The sequence below is a fragment of the Dermacentor albipictus genome, unplaced genomic scaffold (genome assembly GCF_038994185.2).
Source record: "Dermacentor albipictus isolate Rhodes 1998 colony unplaced genomic scaffold, USDA_Dalb.pri_finalv2 scaffold_17, whole genome shotgun sequence".
In the NCBI taxonomy this organism is placed as follows: domain Eukaryota; kingdom Metazoa; phylum Arthropoda; class Arachnida; order Ixodida; family Ixodidae; genus Dermacentor; species Dermacentor albipictus.
This window is the reverse complement of record NW_027225571.1, coordinates 3,500,520-3,528,503: the sequence shown is the minus strand read 5'-3', so window position 1 is coordinate 3,528,503 and position 27,984 is coordinate 3,500,520. Positions and strand designations below refer to the sequence as shown.

The following is a 27,984-nucleotide window of genomic DNA, read 5'->3' as shown; positions in this document are numbered from 1 at the left end:
CATAATTAGATGGAGGTGCGACACACAATTGCTCAGCAGCCAGTTTTTAAGCGCGGTGCAGTCGCAAGTGCACGTTTTAGAACCTGATTCAAGCCAATGTTACAATGCAAGAAAAGCTAGAAATGGAACAAAGCACTGTAGCATTTTGCCCATGTCTGCATTTGAATTTATGCTGACAGTAAGTTAATATTGTCATCACCACTGTTTCTATAATGTTGCATTGTTTTCTTAAAGGGACATTAAAGAGAAAATTCATTTGACCTGTATTAGTAAGTTATCCTGCTGCAATACCAAAAATGTGGGTCATATTGCGAGAAGATGCTTGGTACGGAAAAGACACAAAGACAAAATACGGGTGACAACGCCATCTTGAAGTTTCCACACCAGCCTGCCATGATGTCATGGATTTTGGCAGTGTCTCGTAGAGCCTAGTTAATTTCTTATCGGTAAAGAAGGACTACACTGCATTCTTAAAGAACCAGAGTCTGAACTTCACAGGTTGCAAGAACTTTTACTGAGCCCACAACAGTGGAATATGAATAAATAACTTGGAATCTGTGACATCACACTGATGTGCCGGCGCTCGGGTTTCAAGGTGAAATTTCAAAAACTAGAACTTTGAACTTCATTTTCTTTTTCAATAGTCAACTTATTACACCAAAATAAATGAAAGAATGCTTTGAAAGACTGCTTTATCAGCATGAAATTATTTAGTGCTTTTCTTTAGTGTCCCTCTATTGCTCCTACCATCATGATCAAGCAGTATTTTCCTATGTGCAGCTTGCTCTCTTACCACCACCACCTTTGATCCAAGGAGCCAAAGGCTGCATAATCGATCAATCACTTTCAGATATTCTGTCACTTTTGCATGATGTGGTGTATGGCACAACACCTCACTGGAGCAACAGGTGTCCCACCCACTGGCTTAGCCAATCGGTGTCCACTGAAAGTGCCACAATCCCTAAAAGTGCTTGACCAGGTGCATTAGTACAAGTTTTGTTATGTTATCAGCAAAGTAGGCACCACCAATAGACTGATTCTTTTTTTCTACCCTGTTAATAAACAAAGCTGTCTATGACAACTTTATTGATGCAAAAACACCTTCTTGAGGCAGTTATGCTTGAATGCAAAACTTGCAAAAGTCACTAATGAGGAGCAGGTGTGTTGTTTAAATAAGTAGCACAAGCTACAATGCCTCTGATGATGGCTATGTAAGGATAGTGATTTCAAACGGTGGTGACTGGTCCAGGAAGGCAGTTCTCATCATGCTACACACATAGCAAGAAATGTTGTGCAGACCTGGTGTTGTGTGGCATCCATGAGGAAAAAAAGAAGACGCCATACAATCTCCTTTGCCTATGCAATTGAAACTGCTACGGACATTAACAGCACTGCATTTTCCTTACAGCAGGTCTTGATGCTCATATATTTGATTATAACCTAGCTCAGAATGCAACATGGAATGCCATGGCTGAATACCTCTGTGCATTATCCTCTTCAAGTGCATGTGCTTGAGGGCGGCACACACCTGTGAGAAGTACCTCCAGATGGTTGGCTCGGGAACCAGCTTACCATGCTGCCTGAAACACTACAGCCAATGCAATGCACTTTCAGAGAAAGTGTCGCCACTAAACAAACATTGAACTTTTTCAGTGAGCCCAAAACCAGTAACAAAAGATGTTTTAGAGCACTGGGATTGGTTCCCATGTGGATGATACACTTACACACCCTTTGTCAGCGCAGGAACAGTAATGATTTTACTAAACGGGATAATGATTTAACGCACCCATAAGGAAGCTTCACAGGAAGGCCACTTGAGAAGAAAACAAAACAAGTGGATGCATGTTTGCGTATTTTCGCTAGTGTTTTGTTATCCCAGTTTGAAACTTTCAGTGTGTTCCAAGTGAACATTCTCAATTACCATGTTTTCTTGCAGCACAGGAAAGAGTGAAAGGGGAGAAAAAATAGAACAGACTTCAGTGATTCCTACAGCTCTGAACTCATTTACAGTGACAGCAGCATTCTCCTTCAGTGAAGACCAGCATTTCCTTCGTTTTCGTAGCCTGCTTCTTCCTCAAATAATTGCACTCACCCATTACAGGGAACTGGACAAGAACCCAGCAGTTATAGGGTGGTTTGTTAAGGAAGAAGGGCACATGATGATGATGTGTGGTGTTTTATGGTGCAAGGGCCAGGTTTGGCCAAAGAGCGCCATGACAAGTGGTAATGTTGACGATGTATTATGGATGGCGTGCACGTAGTTGTAAAGAGCCTAAAAAGCAATCTCTGTAAAATGCATAAAAGCTATATGTAATAAAATTATGGCAATGACTAGTGAGTACTACTAAGAACACAAAAGATACATTGTGATAGAATGATGATATTTAAAAATACATGAAGGTAGATGTTTGCAAGAAGCACTACTGCCTAAGAGAGCCCTTGGAACGGAAGGGCCTGAAGGCATGTGCTATACAAAAATATATTATCGCAGCGGCATCCTCTGGAGAGAGGATGTGCTACAAATTTGTAGGGCTAACAACATGTAAGACAAAATCGTTTAGGAAATTTAGGACTGCTCTGGTGTCAAACAACGGTTCTTTACCAAGAAAAATGACAGGATGAAGGGGGATGTGCTGCCGGTATGCTAGCGGAAACTGTTTCTTTCTCTCTGTTTTGGCTTCCCGACACTCCAGGAGAGCGTGGAGGAGGGTGAGCCTTTCACCGCATCTACCGCAGGATGGTGGTTCATTTCCAGTTAGCAAAAAACTGTGTGGGGCATATGTGTGTCCTGTTCTAAGACGACAGAATAGGACATCTGTTTGTCGTGTTTTTGTTGTGGAGGGCCAATAACCCAGTTTTGGTTTATTCAAGTGAAGCTTATTATTTGTTTCAGCATCCCATAAGCGCTGCCAGTGGGTCCCGAGTTTCTTTCGGATGAAAGGTTTTAGATCGAAGGCAGGTAGTGCGGTGGTAGGATGGATATCTTGTGATGCAATTGATGTGGCTATTTGGTCAGCCAGCATATTACCCTCAATGCCCCTATGTCCAGGTACCCAACATATTATGACTTGTTGCTGAGACATGTACGATGTGCAAATGACGGAATAAAGCTCGGTAAGTACAGGGTTTTGATGATTGCGGAACATTAGGGCTTTTACGACGCTTAGAGAGTCCGTGTATATAATGGCTTTGTGCAACTTTGCTTTCTTGATGTGTTTAACAGCACATAGAATTGCATAAGCTTCCGCAGTGAATATGCTTGTTTCCGGATGCAGTCCGCCAGACTGGGAGAAGGATGGTCCGATTGCAGCATAAAACACGCCGGCATGCAACTTAGAAGCGTCAGTGTAAAATTCTATGCACGAGTACTTAGATTGAAGTTCCAAGAAATGCATTCGAATATGTGCCTCTGGGGCGTGTTTCGTCACCTCTACGAATGATATATCGCATTCTATGGGCTTCCACTGCCATGACGGCAATGGCTTAGCTGGGGCCATCAGGCTTTGCTGTAGAATTGGGACTTGCATATACTCAACAAGCTTTCTAATGTGCAGAGAGAATGGTTCTGTAGCTGCAGGTCGATTATTAAAGATCATTGCAGATGCCACGTCGTTTATGCTTACATAAGAAGGATGGTTGCGGTTTGTGTTCACTTTTAAAAAGTACATGAAACTGGAGTATGACCTCTGAAGTTGAAGTGACCACTCATTAGCTTCAACGTAGAGACTTTCTACAGGACTTGTCCGGAAGGCACCGGTTGCCAAGCGGATACCTAAGTGGTGAACAGGGTCAAGCATCTTCAAGGCGCTTGGACTGGCAGATTGATATACTATGGCCCCGTAATCTAACCGTGTGCGTATAAGACTTTTGTACAGGTTCATCAGACACTTCCTGTCGCTGCCCCATGTTGTATGTGATATAAGTTTAAGAAGGCTCATTGTTTTTAGACATTTCTGTTTTAGGTGCTTTAAGAGTGGAATGAAGGTCAGTTTTGAATCTGATATGATTCCTAAACATGAGTGTTGTTTGACAATTGGAATTTGCTGTCCATGTAGTTCTACACTGGGCTCTGCAAATAACCCTCCTTTTTGTGTGAAAAGGACACATGAGCTTTTAACAGGATTCAGTTTAAAGCCGTTTTCTTCTGCCCATTTACAAACTTTGTTCAAGCCAAGCTGGACATGTCGCTCACAAATAGAAAGGTTGCATGACTTGAAACCTAATTGTACGTCATCTACGTATACCGAATAAAACATGCTCTGCGGTATAGATAAGTGCAAGGAATTCATTTTGATTATAAAAAGGGTACAGCTTAATACCCCTCCTTGCGGCACACCAGTTTCTTGTGTAAATGGCCTGCATAGAGCGTTGCCCACCCTAACGCGAAATGTACGGTTTGATAGGTAACTTTCAATTACATTAAGCAGATTCCCTCGAATACCCATTTCTGAGAGGTCTTGCAAAATCCCATATCTCCAAGTCGTGTCATATGCCTTTTCCATGTCTAAGAAAACAGAAAGAAAAATCTGCTTATGGAGAGAAGAAGAGCACAGTCATATAAAAACTTACAATTTAAAGTAAGATTTAAAAAGAAGAAATATTTATTACAATATTTGAAAAGTAACTAATTGTGTGATTATGCAGAAAGTATAGTTTTGATTAGAATGTTGTAACCTTCTTATTCTTTGTGATGTACTCAACCAATGCCTCCTTTACTAGATGCCCGCCGCGTTGCTTGCTTTCCCATTGTAGCGGCGATTCCCTTAGTTGAAGTTAGTTCAGCATAAATTCCGTGAGGCGGCGCTCATTGCCTTTTCAACTTCCGGGGGATGTGGCAGCGGCGACTGAATGCATCCGCTGGCGCGTTATATGCGCGGGCGTCTGTTAGCGAGCATTGTCGCGGGCCTTCAAGACAGTGACAGATGCCATGTTAATCTCAGAGGCCGCAGCATGTGATTGCAAGTTGCAGGCGTTCGCCATGAGAGGCGCTCGTTGCCTTTTCGCGGAAGAGAGAAAAGGGAGAGGGCCCGGAACCGAGCTTACTGGACAACGCGGCAGGCATCTAGTAAAGGAGGCATTGACTCAACTTCCTTTCTGTATGACATAGTAATGCACGTTGTAAATTTGTAACTATGTACAGGGAAAGACTTTAGCACTCTTGGACTCCCCCTGTCAAAGTAGGCTATATTTATTTAGTTAATATACATACCTTTATATAACTTTATATACATAGTTGGTTGGCCAAAGGGTTGTGCAATAATGTTTTTTGTTCACGGTGGTTCATCATGTCACTCCTTAAATATATTTGTTTCAAGTAATCTTGGTGCATCATGTTTATTTTTGTGTGAAGCAGTCACAGTGTTTTGTTTACATCGTTCAGTAGGACAATGTACAAGTACCTTACCTGCCCAACGTGACTGCAATATAACATTTGGGATGACCTTCAAATCAGAAGTCTCCTTACATTAATTTTTTAAATTTAATTTTTGCATAAATAAATATTTAGGCTGCAGGCGAGGAGACAGTTGCTGCATTAAAAGCTTCATGTACAGGCTTCATTACTCGTTTTGGAGGTCCCATCTGGGGCTTTTCAAAAGCATTTAGAAAAGCAATGAACGGGAATAGTTGGTGGATGTTCATGATCGTGTTGCACTTAGTGTTACACTGACGGAAGAACTAATGCACAAACATAAAGGAACAAATTGTGGATGTACGTGGCGTAAGCTACCAACTCGTTTAATACTGTTTGAGAACACGCTTATGTACGAGGTATATATACAAGGTTAGATGCAACAAAACGTGGATGCACTTGCGCTACGTACAACCACCTTTTGTTTCTATATGTTCATCCATTAGTTCTTTCATCAGTATAACACTAAGCGCAACACAATCATGAACCTTCCAATAGACTTTGAGGGCAAAACTTCTACTACAACTGATGTCACAAGCGAAATGATGCCCTGCCACCTATGAGATTTAAGCACTTTCATTTTCTTTGCACATCTGGAGTACAACTATATAGGGCACTTGGTGCTGTTGAATACTGTGAGCTACTGTGTAAGCTATGTGGCACAATTACTGCAACATCGCTAATGGCATGCTTTCTCTGTTTTTTTTTCCCACCAACAAGCTTATTCTAGATGTACCCTCTATTGTGGATATGTGCCATGTTTGAGGCTTACCATCATTGTCATGTAGGCCTCCTTTGTGTCACCGACGCTGTTTTCACAATCATGACAACGAAGAATTGCACATGAACACACCATGAACAATTTCTATGTGATGCACTTAATGCAAGCCTCGTACACTGCAGTGTTGCTTGTTCTGGTTCTGCTTTGCTCTCAGAGTCTCTGCGGAACGCAAAGCTTCCCACTAATTGCCCAGCACTGTTGTGGCACGATAATTCAGTCCTTAGCACGCTCGACTCCCAAATACACATTGCTTTACTGGCATGGGTTCAAATCCAAGTGGAGGCATTTGTGAAGTTTTATTTTTCTCCACGCTGTGACGATGGTGATGCTGGGGAAGATGAGATGGCCTAAAACAATAAATCATCATTGTGTGTCATCGATTATGACGGTCGGAGTCAGTGTAACAGGATGGACAGATGGGACAGACAAACAGACAAGGCAGACCCAGTTTCGAGAACTTAACTGCTGTTGCAGTAAAAGGACCCATGAATTTCCATATAAAAACATGCATCACAAGGTGTGCTGCATCTTTTATATATTAGTACACATGCATTTGCTGGCAATATTCTCCCATAGGTTCAAAAAAGGATTACCATACGCATTGCCATATGAATCGGCACACTCAAATAAAGATCAAGGCAGCAACAGCAAGGCCATACTTGCATCAAGTAGTGCCATTACGCAGTACATGAATCTTACATTACATACAGAAAGGCTAGATTCTGTAGGCTAACCCTGCAATTGCTGAAATGCTCCACAAAAAATATTAAAGGCAGCATTTATGGCACAAAGTTTAGGACGATTCAGACAACCACAAAGCCAGAAGTGAAGAATAGGATACAGAGACATGGACTATATACCCCCCTGTTTCTAAGCTCTATGTAAGTTATCCTGGACTTGCCGAAGAACTTCAAATGAAAAGCGTTCTCTCTCACACATAATAAGAAGCTCCATAGGAGTTTTGCACCATGTGCCACAGGAGCCGTTTATGAGGCACTACTGACAAGATGATGTGTGGCGTTTTATGGCGCAAGGGCCAGGTATGGCCAAAGAGCGCCATGACTAATGTAATCTTTACAGTGCATTGTGAATGGTGTAGGCAATGAATTAGTTAATGAATTTCTCATGGTATATGTGACATGGCTGTAAGGAGGCCTAAAATCTGTTGCTGTGGATGGCGTAAAATATATTGCTGCTAAACTAATGACACTAAGTAGTGTTGTAGGCTATGGCAATGGGGTTTCGTTAAAGGCATGATGCAATAAAACATAACTTTGACACTTTAGCTTCAAGAAATTCTTTGAGTACAGGGGCTATTATATGTGCGCTGAATGATTTCCGGCCAAATGATTTCCAGAGTGTCTGTTTCAGCTAAAAATTCTAAGACTAGTTTCGGATTAAAAAGCGGTTCATTGCCAAGAAAACCTTTCAGGTGAAGAGGAATATTTTCACGATATGCAGAAATAAAATACTTTTTCCTCTGTGGTTCTATTGCAGGGCACTGAATAAGAACGTGCAGGACTGTGAGGTTTTGGCCGCACTTACTAGAAGTCGGAGGATTCCCTTCAGTCAAGAGGTAAGAGTGAGTGCCGTAAGTGTGTTCTATTCTTAATCGGCAAAGGAGCACTTCGTTATATCGTGATGTTCTCTTCGATACTCAATATCCTAATTTGGGTTTTATCAAGTGCAGTTTATTTGATATCTGAGCATTTCACTGTTGCTGCCAGTGGATTCTCAGCTTGTGACGCAAGTATGCTTTAAGATCTGTGGCTGCGAACGGTATGTTTATGTCCGTGTCACTAAAAGCTACCGAAGTAGCTTTCTCGTCAGCAGCTTCATTGCGTTTTATACAACAGTGGCCAGGTACCCAGCATAGGATGATCGTTTGTTTGGCACTGTAAGCTGAGCATAGCAATGTATATAATTGATTAAAGACAGTGTTTTATGCTTATGTACATTCATTAGGGCTAGGACTACACTCAACGAGTCTGTGAACACAATAGCCCTAGTCATATTCATTTGCTTGATGTGCTTTACTGCAGAGAGTATTGCTTATGCTTCCGCTGTAAAAATACATGTATGTGGGTTCAATGTACTGGATATTAAAAACGCTGGTCCTAGTGCTGCATAAACAACAACAGAAGGAGACTTAGCGGCATCCGTGTAAAATTCAGCACAAGAATACTTCTCCTGAAGCTCAAGAAAATGTGAGCGTATGTGTGCCTCAAGTGCTCGTTTTTATATTTCTGCAAACGACACATCACATTCGATAGTCTTCCACTCCCAAGGCGGTGGAAGCTGCGTAGTTGCAATTATGACATTCTCTAAAATCGGCGCAGCCGTTTCTTCAGAAAATGCTTCCAACCGAAGGGACAGAGAAGGTCTAGTGCCTGGGCGGTTACGGAAAAGCCTAGCCGTAGACAGGTCGTGAATAACTGAATGACATGGATGATGGAAATGTGATTTAACTTTGAGGGCGTAAGAGAGACTTAAATATTGTCACGTAGTGGTGACGTTGAAGAACACAGTAGCACCACTGTGAACGACAAAACTAAATTTTATTGGGCGAACCTGTGCCCACAAGACAGGCTACACTTATAGCACAACGATAGCGGCGAACACAGTCGGCGATCGTCGAAAATCTGATCAGCGGGTCAAGCGCGTCGGCTTTTATACAACAGTCGTCGAATGTTCCAGACTAATCGTTGGGACCCGCATGCCTTCCACAAAGTTCTACACCATTCGCGTCACGCGATGAAATCTGATAGCACAAGGTTCGGCGACAACAGACAACCGAATAGAAGCATCAATAACTTTCCAGAAACTTCAGATGCATGCAGGCGCGTCCCGCGCTGTGCGATAACATTTGTTAGGCGGCAAAACGTGGTCGCCCGATAAAGGTAAGTACGCGTGTCAATACCCCCCTCTTAAAATGCATCGACCCGATGCTGCAAACAAACAAGCAAAGAAAACAACAAAATAAGGAAGTTCGTCAGCGTGCGTAAAAGGGTTTCAGACGCATGACGTGGACCACTTCAGATCGTGCGCGGCGCCGCTGTGAATGCGAAATTCCGTCTGGCACGACCTCATAGTCCAGTGCGCCAATACGTCGAATGACCTTGTAGGGTCCGAAATAGCGGCGCAACAGTTTTTCACTCAGTCCTCGTCGGCGTATCGGGGTCCAAACCCAAACACGGTCGCCGGACTGGTACTCGACGAAGCGTCGTCGGAGGTTGTAGTGTCGGCTGTCGGTCCTCTGTTGGTTCTTGATCCGTAGGCGGGCGAGCTGTCGGCCTTCTTCGGCGCGCTGGAGATAGCCAGCGACATCAACATTCTCTTCGTCAGTGACGTGGGGCAGCATGGCGTTGAGCGTCGTCGTCGGGTTCCTGCCGTAAACCAGCTTAAACGGCGTGATCTGTGTTGTTTCTTGCACCGCCGTGTTGTAAGCGAAGGTTACATACGGCAGGACCGCGTCCCACGCCTTGTGCTAGACGTCGACGTACATTGCTAGCATGTCGGCGTGGGGTCTTGTTCAGGCGTTCCGTGAGACCATTCGTCTGCGGATGGTAAGCAGTTGTCCTCCTGTGGCTTGTCTGGCTGTACTGCAGAATGGCTTGGACGAGCTCTGCTGTAAAAGCCGTTCCTCTGTCGGTGATGAGGACTTCTGGGGCACCATGTCGCAGCAGGATGTGCTCGATGAAAAATTTCGCCACTTCGGCTGCGCTGCCTTTTGGTAGAGCTTTAGTTTCAGCAAAGCGGGTGAGATAGTCCGTCGCCACGACGATCCACTTATTTTCGGATGTTGATATCGGAAACGGCCCCAACAAATCCATCCCAATCTGCTGGAATGGTCGGCGAGGAGGTTCGATCGGATGTAGTAATCCTGCTGGCCTTGCCGGTGGTGTCTTGCATCGATGACACTCTCGGCATGTCTTGACGTAATGGGCGACGTCGGCGGTCAGACGCGGTCAGTAATACCTTTCCTGTATTCTCGACAGCGTCCAGGAATCCCAGGTGCCCAGCGGTTGGATCGTCGTGTAGGGCGTGCAGTATTTCTGGACGCAGCGCTGTTGGTACAACCAGAAGGTAGCTGGCGCGGACTGGTGAGAAGTTCTTCTTCACGAGCAGGTTGTTTTGTAGCATGAACGAAGACATTCCACGCTTAAATGCCCTAAGGACAACGTCGGTGTGCCCTTCCAAATACTCAACTAGAGCTATTAGCTCCGGGTCTCCTCGTTGCTGTTCTTCGAAGTCTTCCGCGCTTATTATTCCAAGGAAGGCGTCGTCATCCTCATCATCTTGCGGCGGCGGGTCAATGGGGGCGCGTGATAGGCAATCAGCACCTGAGTGTTTTCGTCCAGACTTGTATGTTGCAGTGATGTCGTATTCTTGTAGTCTGAGGCTCCACCGTGCCAGCCGTCCTGAAGGGTCCTTTAAGTTAGCTAGCCAACACAACGCGTGATGGTCGCTGACCACTTTGAATGGCCTGCCATATAGGTAAGGGCGAAATTTCGCTGTAGCCCAAACGATGGCGAAGCATTCCTTTTCGGTTGTAGAATAATTGCCTTCCGCTTTTGACAACGACCGGCTAGCGTAAGCTATCACGTGTTCGTGTCCATCTTGTCTCTGGACTAGGACGGCACCGAGGCCTAGGCTACTGGCGTCAGTGTGGATTTCAGTATCGGCACGTCGAAGTGCGCAAGTACGGGCGGCGACTGCATACGTCGTTTTAGTTCTTGAAATGCGTTGGCCTGCGGCGCTTCCCACTTGAACTCGACGTCACATTTAGTTAGCTGTGTCAGCGGCTCAGCGATGCGCGAAAAGTCCTTGACAAATCGCCTGTAGTAGGCACACATGCCAAGAAATCTACGCACTGCCTTCTTGTCGGTGGACTGCGGGAACTTTGCGATGGCAGCTGTCTTCTGCGGGTCAGGGCGGACTCCAGACTTGCTGATGACGTGGCCTAGGAACAGAAGCTCATCGTAAGTGAAGCGGCACTTTTCTGGCTTCAGAGTGAGCCCTGATGACTTGATGGCCTCTAGTACTGTGGAAAGCCGCCTAAGGTGATCGTCGAAATTTCCGGCGAATACAACGACGTCATCCAAGTAAACGAGACAGGTCTGCCACTTCAATCCTGCTAAAACCGTGTCCATCACGCGCTGGAACGTTGCAGGCGCCGAGCACAGTCCAAATGGCATAACCTTGAACTCATAGAGGCCGTCTGGCGTGATGAAGGCGGTCTTTTCGCAATCCCTTTCGTCGACTTCTATTTGCCAGTAGCCAGACTTGAGGTCCATCGATGAGAAGTATTTAGCATTGCAGAGCCGATCCAATGCGTCGTCTATCCGTGGGAGGGGGTATATGTCTTTCTTCGTGATTTTGTTCAGTCGACGATAATCGACGCAGAAACGTAGGGTTCCGTCCTTTTTCTTCACTAAAACAACTGGAGACGCCCACAGGCTTTTCGACGGCTGGATGATGTCGTCGCGCAGCATTTCGTCAACTTGTTGTCTTATAGCTTCGTGTTCTTGCGTCGAAACTTGGTAAGGGCTCTGGCGGAGTGGTCGAGCGCACTCTTCAATTATTATGCGATGCTTTGCGACTGGTGTCTGTCGAACCTTCGATGACATCGAAAAGCAGTCTTTGTATCGTCGAAGCAGACTTCTGAGCTGCTGCCACTTAATCACGGGGAGACTTGGATTTATGTCGAAGTCTGGCTCAGGAACTACGGTCGTCGGGGTGGATGCGACAGAATCCGAGAGGACAAACGCATTGCTCGTTTCCAGAATTTCCTCGATGTATGCGATCGTCGCGCCCTTGTTGATGTGCTTGAACTCCTGGCTGAAGTTTGTCAGTAACACTTTCGTGTTTCCTCCGTGCAGTCGAGCGATGCCTCTTGCGACGCATATTTCACGGTCGAGCAGTAGACGCTGGTCGCCTTCGATGACGCCTTCTACGTCAGCGGGTATTTCGGTGCCGACCGAAATAACAATGCTGGAGCGAGGCGGGATGCTTACTTGATCTTCGAGCACACTCAAGGCGTGGTGACTACGAAGGCTCTCCAGCGGTATTGCTTTATCTTCCGACAGCGTTATTGACTTCGACTTCAGATCGGTGATTGCGCCGTGTTGGTTCAGGAAGTCCATACCGAGAATGACGTCTCGTGAACACTGCTGGAGGATAACGAAGGTGGCAGGGTAAGTCCAGTCATGAATGGTTATTCTTGCCATGCAGATTCCAGTTGGTGTAATCAGGTGTCCTCCAGCGGTGCGAATTTGAGGGCCTTCCCATGCAGTCTTAACCTTCTTCAACTGGGCGGCGATGTGTCCACTCATGATGGAGTAATCAGCACCTGTGTCCACTAAGGCGGTAACTGCGTGGCCGTCGAGAAGCACGTCGAGGTCGGTGGTTCTTTGTCTGGCGTTGCAGTTAGGTCTTGGCGTCGGATCACGGCTGCGTCGTGTTGAACTGAAGCTGGAACATCGCGTCGTCAAGTCGTCTTTCGTCGGTGTAGTCTTGGCTTGCTGACTTCGTCGGGACGGCGCCGTGTCGTCATTAGGTCGTCGAGATAGTTTCTTCGTCGACTTCGGCGGCGGCGGAGGATCTTCATCAGTTCGACGAACAGCAACCGCACCTCCATCGGTTGCTGCTTTTAGTTTTCCGGATATGGGCTCGCAGAGCGGCCCCGAGCTGAACCAGTGTATGGTCGGCGCTGCGGTGACAGGTAGCGGCCTGGTGACGGCGAACAGGATGGTCGTCGAGAGTTCCACTGAGTGGCGGCTAGGTAATCGGCGATTTCACGTGGACGCTCCTCAAGCTGCGGATGCGGCGCGTTGACGGCGAAGCCTCTCAGTCCCAAGTCGCGGTATGGGCATCGGCGGTACACATGGCTGGCTTCTCCGCAGTGATAGCAGAGTGGGCGGTGGTCGGGGGCTCGCCAAATGTCCGTCTTCCTCGCGTAGGTGCGCTGGGCGACGTATTGGCGCGCTGGCGGCGGCGGACGACGGAATTGCGGCGTTGCAGGACCCTGGCGCGGTCGCAGAGGGGGGCCTTGACGGCGGCCGACGGCGGCGGCGTAGGTCATTGCTTCCGGTTGCGGTGATTCTGGTTAACCCTAGGGACCCCAAGGGATCGGTGCACCTCTTCTTTCACGATGTCGGCGATCAAGGCCACTTGAGGCTGCGACGAAGGCAAGACCTTGCGCAGTTCTTCGCGCACAATGGCCCTGATGGTCTCGCGTAGATCGTCCGTGGCCAGCAATTGAATTCCTGCGTAGTGGGCAGAGCTTGTACGGCAGTTGAATTGCCGGTTCCGCATTTCGAGTGTCTTCTCGATGCTGGTTGCCTCGCGAAGGAACTCTTCTACGGTCTTCGGTGGGCTTCGTACCATTGCGCCGAAAAGTTCTTCCTTCACACCACGCATGAGAAGGCGGACTTTCTTCTCCTCGGGCATATCCGGGTCGGCATGGCGTTAGAGACGGTTCATTTCTTCCGTGAAGATGGCAACGTTCTCGTTAGGTAGCTGCACTCGGGCGTCCAGCATGGCTTCGGCCCTTTCCTTGCGCACGACGCTCATAAAGGTGCGCAGGAAGCCGCTACGGAAGAGGTCCCATGTCGTCAAGGTCGACTCCCGGTCCTCAAACCACGTTCTGGCGGCATCTTCTAAGGCAAAGTATACATGCCGCAGCTTGTCGTCGGAGTCCCAGTTGTTAAAACTCGCGATTCGCTCGTAGGTCTCCAGCCAGGATTCTGGGTCTTCAGTCGCTGCTCCATGGAAGGTCGGTGGGTCCCGAGGTTGTTGTAGGATAACGGGGGACGCTGGGGCAGCCATTTCGGTTGTTTTGACCACGATCTTCTTTGTTGACTCAGGTAGAAATCCGTGCTGTAGGTGCATTCCTTGCAGTCTGCGGCTAGCACGCTGGTCTTGGGCGATGTTGGTTTTGTCCTCGGGCTTCGGGCTTGGATCGCGGCTTTGCGGGGGCGTTGGGTACATGAACGCACAAGCACCTCCACCAAATGTCACATAGTGGTGACGTTGAAGAACACAGTAGCACCACTGTGAACGACAAAACTAAATTTTATTGGGCGAACCTGTGCCCACAAAACAGGCTACACTTATAGCACAACGATAGCGGCGAACACAGTCGGAGATCGTCGAAAATCTGATCAGCGGGTCAAGCGCGTCGGCTTTTATACAACAGTCGTCGAATGTTCCAGACTAATCGTTGGGACCCGCGTGCCTTCCACAAAGTTCTACACAATTCGTGTCACGCGATGAAATCTGATAGCACAAGGTTCGGCGACAACAGACAACCGAATAGAAGCATCGATAACTTTCCAGAAACTTCAGATGCATGCAGGCGCGTCCCACGCTGTGCGATAACATTTGTTAGGCGGCAAAACGTGGTCGCCCGATAAAGGTAAGTACGCGTGTCAATATGTTCTTTGAAGATGTAGGGACCATTCGTTAGATTCGGCATATAGGCTTTCTACGAGGCTAGTCCTGAACGCACCAGTAGCAAGACGGATACCCAAGTGGTGGACGGAGTCGAGCATCTTCAAAGCACTAGGCGTGGCAGAGTTATACACAATGGATCCGTAGTCAAGGCGTGACCATATAAGGCTTTTGTACAAGCTTAAGAGGCATCTTCTGTCACTTCCCCAAGATGTGCGGGACAAGAGCTTCAGTAGATTCATTGTCCTCAAGCACTTCAGTTTCATATATTTTAAGTGTGGGATAAAAGCAAGTTTGGAGTCTAAAATGAGGCCTAGAAGTTTATGTTCATGACTCACAGATGGCCGTTCTCCATTAAGGTCAATAACGGGCTCCGGTATTACGCCTCTCTTATTGGAGAAGAGAATGCATGTACTTTTTTCAGGGTTTAGTTTAAAGCCGTTCTCTTCTGCCCACTTAGACAACTTATTCAGGCCAAGATGCACTTGTCGCTCGCAGATACTAAGATTACATGACTTGTAACCTATTTGGATATCATCCACGTATATGGAATAACACATTGTACGTGGCATGATAGTATGGAGCGAATTCATTTTTACAAAGAATAAAGTACAGCTCAGCACTCCACCTTGTGGCACACCTGTTTCCTGAGTAAATAGACGAGACAGGACGTTACCAATCCGAACATGAAATGTGCAGTTGCACAGATAACTTTGAATCACCTTTAGCAAGTTGCCTCGGACACCAATTCCAGCTAGATCCCCAAGGATTCCGAAACGCCAGATAGTATCATATGCTTTCTCCATGTCTAAAAATACTGATAAGAAAAACTGTTTGTGCACAAAGGCATCCCAGATATTTGTCTCGATACGGACAAGTTGATCTGTTGTGGATCTATGTTCCCGGAAGCCGCACTGTAAGGGATCTAGTACCTTGTTACTTTCAAGAAAATGCACCAGGCGACGGTTAGTAATTTTCTAAAAAAACTTGCATAGGCAGCTTGTTAGGGCTATCGGCCTATAGCTGCTGGCCTAAGACGGGTCCTTGCCCTCTTTCAGAATAGGGATTATGACTGCTTGCCTCCAGGCTGACGAGATGTAGCTGGCAGAGAATATGCGTTAAAAAGAGAGAGGAGTGTTTTGTGTGCTTCGGGATGTAGGTGTTGAATCTTCTCGTAAATTATTCGATCGGTTCCAGGAGCTGATTTATTACAACTATGTAGTGCAGCCTGAAATTCAGCCATATTGAAAGGACAGTTGTAGGATTCATTGCTCTTTCCTTTTATGTCCAGAGGCAGTGTCTCAGCTTGTTTCTGGTATCTATGGAATGCACCGGAGTAATGCAATGGGCTAGAAATGCTTTCAAAATGTGCCCCTAGAGAGTCAGCTTGGTCCTGAAGATTATTTCCTTGCGTGTTTACTAATGGTAGAGGATGAGTTTGCCTACCTTTGATTTTATTCACTCTGTTCCAGGCTTTTCGTTCGTCAGTATAAGAGTTGATGCTAGAAATATATCTCTGCCAGCTTTCCCTTTTGGCACGGCGCTACGTTCTTCTACCCTCAGACTTTATTTTCTTGAAAATAATCAAATTCTCCGTAGTTGGAGCGTCTCGAAGGTTGTTCCAAGCTTTATTTTGATTTCTACGCGCTTTTTTGCAGTCATAGTTCCACCACGGAACAGGTCGCTTACAGGACGATCCATTTATTACAGGGATACATATTGATGCCGCATCAACTATCAACGCCGTGAATTATGTCACTGGATCTTCGATAGAAAGAATACAGATGTCATTCCAAGTCAAATGTGTCAGCTCCCTGTATCTTGTCCATTCGGCACAATCGACTTTCCACAGGAAAACATGTGGACAGCCCTCATCACCTTTTGTTAGTTTTATGACAATGGGGAAATGATCGCTCCCGTACGGATTCTCAATCCCGTTCCACTCCAGATGCGGCAAAAGTGAACTCGATGCAATGCTCAAATCGATAGATGAAAATGTTTTGTTTGCGACACTGTAAAATGTAGGATCTTTTCCATTTAGCAAGCAAGCATTTGTAGAGAGGAGGAAGTTTTCCACTAAGCGTCCTCTGGCATCGCAACGACGGCTTCCGCAAAGGGTGTTGTGTGCATTAAAATCTCCAACGACAATGTAAGGCTCGGGCAGTTAAAAGATAAAGGTGTCAAATTCTGTTTTTGAAAGTTGGTAGTTCGGGGGGATGTATACAGAGGTAATAGTGATCAGCTTAGTAACAGTACTGCACAGAGTGCAACTGCCTCTAGGGGTGTATTAAGTTGTAGTTGCCGGCAAGCAACACGCTTATCTACAATTATTGCCACACCGCCAGACGAGGCGAGGGCGTCGTTGCGGTCTTTTCGATAAACGGCATACTGCCGGAGAAAGTTCGTGTGTGAAGGATTAAGATGTGTTTCTTGGACACGCAGCACCTTTGGACTGTACTTGTGCAAGAGTTCCTTAATATCGTCTAGGTTGTGGAGTAAACCCCTGACGTTCCATTGTATCCATAATGCATGTGTTTTGTGCTGTGTGTCGAAGAAATATAGATTAGGTTATCTCAGGAGACCTTTCCAGGCCCCGTGAAACAAGCTCTCTCTACCTTCCAGATGCGCTCAAGGGAGCTGCACCGTTCCTTGGGCGTCTGAGACGCCGGATTTGTGCTCGTATCCATCACCTCCTCTGAGGCGGTGGATACTGCCCCCGTGGCGGGCACTTTCGCGGGAATGTTGGGCCGATCTGCTTGGGCAGTGACCGTGGGTCCAACAGGCCCGAGGGTCTGCTGGTCCTCCTTTGCGGGGGCCGGTACAGCGCTGGCTGTTCCAGCCGGGGGGGCTGATGGCATTACCGTCGTCACACTCCGTCTGACTTGGGAGGCTGCAGAAGGATGTAGCGCTGCCCCCCGGCGCGCCACATCGGTGTAGGATGGACTAGATTGATTGATGGAGAAGTGTTTGCGTGCCTCTTGGAAGGAAAGGTCCATTTTTACTTTGATTTCGATGATTTGTTTTTCTTTTTTCCAGCATGGGCAAGAGCGAGAGTATGCGGGGTGATCCCCTTCACAGTTAGCGCAACGGATGGTGGAATTGCAAGTGTCAGACGAGCGCTCGTTTGATGCACATATTGCACAAGTAGTGCGCCCTTGGCAGCTTTGCGAACCGTGCCCGAACCGCTGACACTTGAAGCATCGGCGTGGGTTACATGGAGTTTGCAGTATCCTGTTTCTATTGAGTCTGGTAAGTTGCTAGTTCCAAAAGTGATGATTATGTGCCTAGTTGGTATTTCTTTGTCATCTCGCCTTATTGTTATCCTTTGTACTTTGACGACGTTCTGCTCTTGCCATCCTTCTAATAATTCACTTTCGGTAAGTTCGAGAAGGTCATCTTCCGAGATGACACCGCGCACTGTGTTCATCAACCTGTGTGGGCCTACAGAAACGGGAATGTCCCCAAATGCTACAAGTTTCGAGAGTTTATCATATTGTGGCTTGTCGCGAACTTCGAGTACAAGATCGCCACTTCCCATCTTCGTTACTTTATAATCTGGGCCTATTGCTTCAGTGATAGATTTGGCAACTAGAAATGGTGATATCATTCGGACTGTCTTTGTTTCGTGCTTACTGTGGACAACGTGGTATTTAGGAAAGGACACTTTCGGTTGCATAAAAAAGTTGAATTGTTCATCGGTGCGCCCCCTCTTCACGGAGCGATCAGGTAATGGGGGAAAAGCTTCTGCCATAAAAAATTGCAAAATTTGGCGGCGATGGTGACCACCCACCATGGAGCCCAACAAGGAAACGCTACAAGATTGGAAGCCTGAAGACGCCACCCATGCATCGCCACTATAGCCTACTATAAAATACCCAAGGTTGGATAGTTACACCAGGTTATCCCTTGCCGTCAAGAAATACGGAAGTAAAAGAAGTGAAGAGAAGACAGGAAAGATGTAAAAGTGGGAGAGAAAGACGAAGATAGGAGAGGAGGAGAGGAAAAGGCGACTGCCTATTTCCTCTAGGTCGGTCAGCCTGGAGGTGCCATCTATGCGAAGCCGAGGCCGAAGAGGTGTGTTGCCTCCGCCGGGGGGCCTTAAAGGTCCAAACACCCAGCATCGGCTCAACCCCCAGGATCCCCCTTTCCCCAGACACGGCTAAGCCGCGCACGGCTACACACGGGAGGGGCCAACCCTCGTGCTCGGGTACGTGGTGCCACAACACACCAAACGCCTGCTGACGCAGACTACCACTGACAAGTGACAAGGTGCACTTTCCTGAGCAAAAATGTACAAATCACGGATCCTGTGACCAAGCAGATTTTGTTCTCTGCCTATAAATGTAACTTCAAATTAAGGATTGCAGTTCTAACTTGCATTGGAAAGCTTTCCAGTGCACTCGTCAACTTCCGTTTATGCATCCAAATTATGAATAAAGTAAGTTTTTTGGTGAACCCGTGGTCTGCATATGTTTTCTGACAGGTGCGCATCTGCCAGACAGGATGACGTGTGAATGACTGCCAGAGCAGGAGCATCAGCTGACGCTTTAAATCTAAAGGGGGTGGGGGTGGGGGGAGGTTTCATTTACCTGCACACTGCGATGCACTTAGTGTGAGCGACAACTTGTTGTGACAAATATTCTAGGAAGGAGCCAATTTACAAATGCAAATGAACTGCTAGAAGGATACCATATTGACACGTGTACTTATCTTTATCGTGCAACCACGTTTCGCCGCTTAACAACTGTAATCGCAGAGCGAGGGACGCGCCTGCATGTATCCGACGTTTCTGGAAAGTTATCGACGCTTCTATCCGCGTGTCTGTTGTCGCCGAACCTTGTGTTATCAGATTTCATCGCGTGACACGAATGGTGTAGAACTTTGTGGAAGATACGCGGGTCCCATCAGTTAATCTGGAACATTCGACGACTGATCTATAAAAGCCGACGCACTTGACCCGCTGATCAGATTTTCGAGGGGGTCCTTGACGGCGTGCGACGGCGGCGTAGGTCATCGCTTGCGGCTCACGCTGCGGCGATTCAGGGGCTACTCCAAGTTGTTGTTGGAGCTCCTCACGCACGGCGTCGGCAATCGAAGCCACTTGAGGCTGTGATGATGGGAACAGCTTTTGTAGCTCCTCCCGTACGACAGCTCGGATGGTCTCGCGTAGGTCGGCGGCGGCGAGTGACTGAACTCCGGCGTAGTGGGTAGAGCTTGTACGGCGGTTGAATTGCCGGTTCCGCATTTCGAGTGTCTTCTCGATGCTGGTGGCCTCGCGAAGGAACTCTTCTATGGTCTTCGGTGGGCTTCGTATCATTGCGCCGAAAAGTTCTTCCTTCACACCACGCATGAGAAGGCGGACTTTCTTCTCCTCAGGCATATCCGGGTCGGCATGGCGGAACAGACGTTTCATTTCTTCCGTGAATATGGCGACGTTCTCGTTAGGTAGCTGCACTCGGGCATCCAGCATGGCTTCGGCCCTTTCCTTGCGCACGACGCTCGTAAAGGTGCGCAGGAAGCCGGTACGGAAGAGGTCCCATGTCGTCAAGGTCGACTCCCGGTTCTCAAACCACGTTCTGGCGGCATCTTCTAAGGCAAAGTATACATGCCGCAGCTTGTCGTCGGAGTCCCAGTTGTTAAAAGTCGCGATTCGTTCGTAGGTCTCCAACCAGGATTCTGGGTCTTCAGTCGCTGCTCCATGGAAGGTCGGTGGGTCCCGAGGTTGTTGTAGGATAACGGGGGACGCTGGGGCAGCCATTGGGGTTGTTTTGACCACGATCTTCTTTGTCGACTCAGGTAGAAGTCCGTGCTCTGGGGGCAGTCCTTGCAGTCTGCGGCTAGCACGCTGGTCTTCGGCGATGTTAGTTTTGTCCTCGGGCTTTGGGCTTGGATCGCGGCTTTGCGGGGGCGTTCGGTACATGAACGCACAAGCACCTCCACCAGATGTCACGTGGTAGTGACGGTGAAGAAAGAAGCAGTACGGTGGAATACAAAACTAGCTTTTATTGGGCGAACCTGTGCCCACAAAACAGGCTACACTTATAGCACAACGAAAGCGGCGAACACGCTCGGCGATCGTCGAAAATCTGATCAGCGGGTCAAGCGCGTCGGCTTTTATAGATCAGTCGTCGAATGTTCCAGATTAACTGATGGGACCCGCGTGTCTTCCACAAAGTTCTACACCATTCGTGTCACGCGATGAAATCTGATAACACAAGGTTCGGCGACAACAGACACGCAGATAGAAGCGTCGATAACTTTCCAGAAACGTCGGATACATGCAGGCGCGTCCCTCGCTCTGCGATTACAGTTGTTAAGCGGCGAAACGTGGTTGCGCGATAAAGATAAGTACACGTGTCAATATCAAGATAGGAGAAACTGCTTACACCAATGTGTGTGTTTGCATATTTGGCCCTAAAATAATATTTTTTTTATTGAGAGGTATGATGATGATGATGTGAGGTGTTTTATGGCGCAAGGGCCAGGTTTGGCCAAAGAACGCCATGATAAGAGGTAATGTTGACAATGTATTGTGGATGGCGTGCACAATGAATTTCTCATGGTAGATCCAACATGGCTGTAAAAGGGCCTAAAACCTATTGCTCTAAGTGGCGTAGAATATATAGGTGCTAAAATAATGACGCTGACTAGGTAGTTATGTGGGCTATGGCAATGGGCTTTCGTTAAGACATGATGCGACAAAACATAACAGTGACACCAGAGTTTCAAGAGAGCCCTTGAATACAGGGTTGTTAGTCACGTGCTAAAAGTTGCATTGCCAAATGATTTTCAAGGTGTCAGTTTCGGCTAAGAAATTTAAGACTGTTTGCAGATTAAAAAGCGTTTCACTGCTAAGAAAAAAAATGCAGGGTGAAGGGGGTACATTCTTGCGATATGCAGAAGCGAAATACTTTTTCCTCTGTTTCTATTGCAGGGCACTGAATAAGAACATGGAAGACTGTCAGACTATTGGCGCATTTAATACAAGTCGGAGGATCGCCCCCAGTCAAGAGATAAGAGCGAGTACCGTATGTGTGGCCTATTCTTAATCCGGAAAGAAGTACTTCCTTGTACCGCGCTGTTTTCCCACTTATTCAGTTCCCCAGTTTGGGTTTTATCATGTGAAGCTTATTCATTGCTTGTGTAACCCACTCGCCTTGCTAATGATTCCTTAATTTACGGCGCAGAAAAAGCTTTAGGTCTGTGGCGGGGATGGGGATATTTCCATCTTTGTGAGTAAAACTCACTGATGTAGCCATTTCGTCAGAAGCTACATTGCCTTCTATACCCCTGTGGCCAGGTACCCAGCATAAGACGATCACTTGGTTGCACATATTTGCGGAGCACAACAAGGTATATATTTCATTCAAAACGGAGTTCTTGTATTTTCGTTGGCTAATCAGGGCTCTCACTAGACTTAATGAGTCTGTGAAGACAATAGCCTTAGCGATATTTCTGAGCCTTATGTGTTGAATAGCCTTAAGTATAGCATATGCTTCCGCTGTAAGGAAGCTGGTGTGGGGGGGTTTAGTGCTCCAGATGTTGAAAATGAGGGTCCCAGAGCCGCATAAGCAACACCAGCAGGAGACTGAAGCATCTGTGTAAAATTCATCACAGGAGTACTCCTCCTAAACTTCCAGAAAATGTGACTATATGTGTGCCTCCGGGGCTCATTTCGATGTTTCTGAGAAAGAGATGTCATATTGGATAGTCTTCCACTCCCAAGGCAGTGGAAGCCGTGTAGGAGCCATTAGGACATTCTCTAAAAGACTGACCCGTTTTTTCTGAGAGAGCTTCCAACCGGAGGGACAGAGGACTAGTGGCTAGGCGGTTACGAAACAGCCTAGCAGTGGACAAGTAGCGAATAGTAGAAAGACAAGGATGTTTAATATCTGAGTTAACTTTCAGGGCATAGGAGAAAGTTAAGTATGTCCTTTGGTAGTGCAATGACTATACGTGAGATTCGACGTAGAGGCTTTGCACAGGGTTACTAGACCTAAAGGCACCTGTAGCAAGGTGAATGCCTAAGTGGTGAATAGGATCTAGCATTTTCAGAGCACTAGGTTCAGCAGGATTATAGACTATTGCTCCGCAGTCAAGCCGTGTTAATATTAGACTTTTGTACAGCTTTAATATTGAGAGGCATGATACATGTTAAAAATAATGTGTGCTTGAAAGTGTGGGTTTCCTTTGCACTTTAGTTTTAGAAGTGCTATCAGTGTTATAACCAGTTTTATACCTTGTTTGAGATGTGCTCATAGCATCAGATCAATCTTAAGTCACGACTGTTGTAGCTAGCCAGTTCCAGACAAACAGGCTTGGCTGCTGCATGCAACACATGTAGAACTTCCATAATTGTTGCAATGACAATGTCTAGAATGCCCGATGATGCAGTATACACAAAGGCTGATTGTACACTATCCATCATGTCTCTATTGGCTCTGCCAACCTGCATCTCTTCTTAGTAGGAACAACTTTACCCAATAAGTCTCGTCAGTTCTTTTTTAGATGTAGAAACAGTTTGTTGTAGGCTGTATGTATCCATCACTTCTATGCAACAATATGGAACTATTTAATTAGCCCTGCATAAGGCACAAATGCCTGCTGCATTCAGCTTTTGCAATTCCTAACCACGAATGTGTGTGAGCATTGTTATGCACTAATTGCTAATTTCCAAAAAGAAACTAACAACTTCACAAATGGATGTTATACTATGTATACAGCAACTCACAATAAGAGAAACATCAAAGTTTGCAGCCAGCACTTCACAAACAACCAGCTTTTAACAATGCTTGCATTCCTTCAGAGGGCTTGCTGCAAAGCCAGGCACTGCAAAACTTGCAAAAAAAAAAAAGTACTTGGTCACTTCAGTAGGCAATTCATTTATTCATATCCAGTTAATTTGAAGGCTTATTTCACACTTTCTCATAGAAAGCAATATGGAAGGCAGTTACTCTATATTGCACTCCATATTTGATACTGAATTTTCTGTCCAGGACAGTACAAGTGCCACATGCATAAGTGAAATTTAAAAATTGTTATTAAAGCACAGAATGTTGACCCTTGAAGGACAGGAAAAAAATTGCGATAACTGGTAAAAAATACAGGATTTCTCTAACGTTCCGTAAACAATTCAGGTTAATTTTTAAAGCATAACCACATCATGACTTTACAAATTTGTTCAACACATGTGTTTGTCTCTTTTGTTGCATGTGGATGTTCCCACAAGTGCACCGCCTTTCACAACAGCAATGACCAGCCAACCAGCCCACCAATATCTCCTCTACAAATCTGTACTGCGCTGAAGAGGACAAGACCACAATGAAGAAGACAGGAAAACTGCTTCTTCAGTGTGGTGTTCTCCTTGATAGTCCAATTTATAGAGTATGAACCAACTAGACCAGCAGTATGCATTGTTAAGCTCCATTCTGAATTTGAATTAAAAATTCATAGTTCAGTGAAAAAAACATGTGACAGAAGGTGGGCTTCCCTATGTAGTCACCTTTTCTAAATTACATTTTACAACAAAAAAAGTATGCATAATTATGTCTTCCACAGAAATATAAGGCTTTTGTGAAAAAATTTGCATTATCACAGTTACTCTGTCCTTAAATAATGACCAACAAGAATAAGGGGAACGAGGGGCTTTATTCTTTGTTATAATCATATGCAGCAAACAGACAATGAAGCCAGAGAAAGCATCAGAGAAAGTAACTATTATATTTTATTGAAATGCAGAAATAATGGGAAAAATGGAACTGAAAGTGGACAAAAACAGAATTTGCCACAGGTGCAAGCAGAACCCACACCTTCTGCATTACGTGCACGGTGCTATACCATTGGCTACGGTGGTGGCTATTCTACCATCAACTTTCTTGTGTATTTGCATATGTGTACGAGATTAGCCCTTGGAGAGGTAGCCGGTGCCACACGGAGTTATGGTGGTGGAATGTTGAACTTCCTTTCAACCACAAGGATTACCTTCAACTGCAACAGCAAGAATTAAGCTACCAATGCCATTTTCCCTTTGTCAAAGCCTTTTTGAAAAGTACAAACACAGACAACTTGCATCCTACAAATAAAAAAAAAATTTAACATGACTTCAATATTTCTGTTTGGATCACAGAATTTAAATTTGAAAAACTGATATTCAATTATGGCAAATTATATAAGGCTACTAGTATAATTATTGTAGCCTGCTTCATTGAAGAAAATCCATGCACATGGTTCACTGGCTGCTTCAAGCATTTGATGGAACATGGCTATAACGGCGCAATTTCAGGACAGGACACAGAAAGAATGCACACAGGAAAGTTGCTGAATGTGCATTCTTTCCGTGTCCTGTCCTCAAACTGCGCCGTTATAACCATGTTCCATCAAGCCAGCAACCAACTAGCCCATCTAAGTCTGTTAACTGCTTCAAGCACTTGTCAAACTTAGCTGGCCTTTCACCTTTCGCTCATTTACAAGGTACCCATTCGAACACACTTACAAACTGCATTGCTTGTAACGGAGTATATGACTCAAGTTTTTTTTCTTTTTACCAACTCCTCTCTTTTTTTTTTTTTAGTTTCAGAAACACAGCAATACCCGGTATTCAATTCACTATTTATACACGTACCCCTATTAATTACACAAGTGCCACTTCAATCACTTCATACTGACTGTCTTGTCATATCAGTTTGTGATGTCAGAGTCCCAATGTTACTTGCTTTAGCTATCTTTGTACAGCTCTCCAATTTTTTAATAACTTTGCAGCAGCATCGACCGGTATAATGGTAAATGTGTCATGAAGCACATCTGCAAAAGCAGCAAGGGAAATGCATGGGCTCAGAGTCCTCCTGTCTGAGCGTTGTCTGCTGGGCTATTCCATTCAGCTTGACATAGTTGCTGATGCTTATCATTGCAACCGCTTACTGTAATTACTGTGTGTGCACAAGAGCTATGGTCAATCTCAGCAGATGGCAGTTACGCATTGCTTGCTCAAAATAATATACGTGCTTGCATTGGAAGCTGTAAGCAGCAGGGGCCATGCGGGGCTGAATGAGATAGCCTATTAGACGATGCTCAGATAGAAGCACATTCCGCATGCATGAACCTTACGTTTGCTACTCTCGCAGGTGCACTCTGAGACAAGGTGTGCCAGTTAATGTACCTGTGACAGGATTAAAAACTGGAGAGCTGTACAAGGCACTGTAGCCTGCTTGGCCGGAAGGAAAAGGAACGCACCCACTGTCAACAGCGGACAGGTTCTCCACGCACAGAACAGGTTGAACGGCCAGAGAAGTGACAAATCCAAACCATTTCCCATGGCAGCAAGCCGGACAGCGCCTAGGTTTGCAGCAGGTGATGCACTGAAGGCAGTGCCTGCCGCCTTCTTCGCACTTTCACAGTGCATTGCTTTTTTAGGTGCTCAAAGAAGCTGACGCTGCACAAAGTGCTGGCGCAATGCTCTAATGTTCCCTTCATTCACATTTTACAGTGTACCTTCATCTCAGTTTTACTCTGTGAAGCAGTCATGGCTAAAAGCACCAACTGCATAATAACAGAAAAGAATGTTTCATGTTTACTCGCCATTCTGCATGCGTAAAATATGTAGTGAAACTTGCCTTTATAAACTGTGCCAGGTCACCACCATCTGCTAGCTCAAGTACAATGTTGAGTTCCCCATTCCAAATGAAGGAGCTGTGATATTTTATAATGTGCGGATGATCTAGCTTCTGCAGAAAAGAAAACAAAATATATATGTATACATATATATATATAATGTGGGAAGAAAGGCTGCAGGCTTGTGGAAAAGAGAGATTACTGGGATTATGCCACCTCAAAATATGCTTTACCTTGGTTAAATGATGCACTTATCTCCATCATAATCATCTTCACCACTCCTACAAGAGCCAGACACACATGCTATCACCATTCCATTGCAGCAAAATCAACATTTTTTGAGTGACATTGTTGCAGACGATGACCACATTGGTTTTATTGTCAATGCTAAATAATGCGGTAATAAACTGAACACACTGCAAAATGCTACCTGCGTGAAATCTGGGTTGAAATCGAACAAGTGGTTTAGCTGGAACAGCCATGTATACCTGGTGTTCCTATTCATATGCAACACTCAGTACATCATGCTAAAACATGATAACATTTTTATTTTCTGGCTTCACGTTACATTTTAAAAGCATTCTATAACCTGAAATTTTCTACTTGCATATTTTCTTTTTGTTAGTGAACGTTCGAACATTTTAAACCACAGAAAAAAATTGCAGCAAGTGCAAGAGCGCCCCAAATAATTTGCTTCAATACTTGTTACTACAAGCCTACAAGCTAATTTAGGTTTCTGTACATAGGCGGCGGACTCGTCCTGACATCACAATACATTGGCTTGCTCCATTCCCACAATCACTGCAGCTTCCATATGCAAATGCAGCCATCACAAACACATACAGTACTATTGCTCATTTTTTTTTAAATGCCATCATTAAATTAAACTCTATGGTTTTCTGTGCCAAAGCCACGATATGATTATAAGGCCTACCAAAGTGACCCTGGATTAATTCTGACCACTTGGGGGTTCTTTAATGGGCACCTAAATCTAAGTACACAGGCATTTTTGCATTCCACCTATATTATATTGCAGCCACCGCGGCCGGATCGAACCCATGATTTCGAGTTCAGCAGTTCGATGCCATAGCCACTAAGCTACCATGGCAGCTTGATAATGTCATCATACCTATAGCCTTATTGCTACATGGTGTTACCAAATCTTGCTCTCTGTCATGACATTATGATCATATCTATGATTCCAAGTCCAGCATTTCAAGACCAATTTTAGTATCGAATTGAAATATTTTGTGTGTCCGTGCCTTCATATTTGGTAAGCATCATTTCTTTTATGTGCGAGAAATTGGTGGCAGAAATTCTACAACTTTGAAAACCTATGTAAGCACTTCTTCAAAGCAACCAGCTCTCAAACTGGCTTTGTTCATAAACAGCATGCAAAACACTGCAAAACTGTTGATAAAGACATGCAGGCACATTGTTGTAACACTGCACACAGAGAAGATCTGTAGCAACATGTAAATCCATGTTGTTTCTAACATTTCTGATGTATGATAAGCAACGCTCATCATTGGCTGCATTGGTACAAGCTCCGAAGTATAACTACAGTAGTTTGTGCTAGGTCTCACACAAGCTAATGTTGCAGGATGCCATGGGTTACTAATTAAGCAAACTGCTTTACCAGTTTCAGCTCACTTCTTGCTGTTTGTACGAGATTCGTTTAATTTTTTTTTCAACTGATGCTTCGAGAATTCAGTACAAACTTAATTGTGTG

The 27,984-nt window shown here is 45.6% G+C and overlaps 1 protein-coding gene across 5 annotated transcripts in view; it reads right to left on the bottom strand.

Annotated features, from left to right (window-relative positions):
• LOC135896185 (serine/threonine-protein kinase Nek7-like) overlaps positions 1-27,984 on the bottom strand; it is a 68,989-nt gene that overhangs the window by 39,246 nt on the left and 1,759 nt on the right. For all 5 annotated transcript variants that reach the window (XR_010562623.2, XM_065424554.2, XM_065424555.2 and 2 more), the window contains 2 exons: positions 26,255-26,365; positions 1,480-1,588 (listed from right to left, as the gene is read on the bottom strand). Coding sequence is in view for 4 of the 5 variants with exons in the window: in XM_065424554.2 (XP_065280626.1) it covers positions 1,480-1,588; positions 26,255-26,365 (220 nt within the window). In the remaining variant the exon portion in view is untranslated. The remainder of the gene's footprint in view (positions 1-1,479; positions 1,589-26,254; positions 26,366-27,984) is intronic.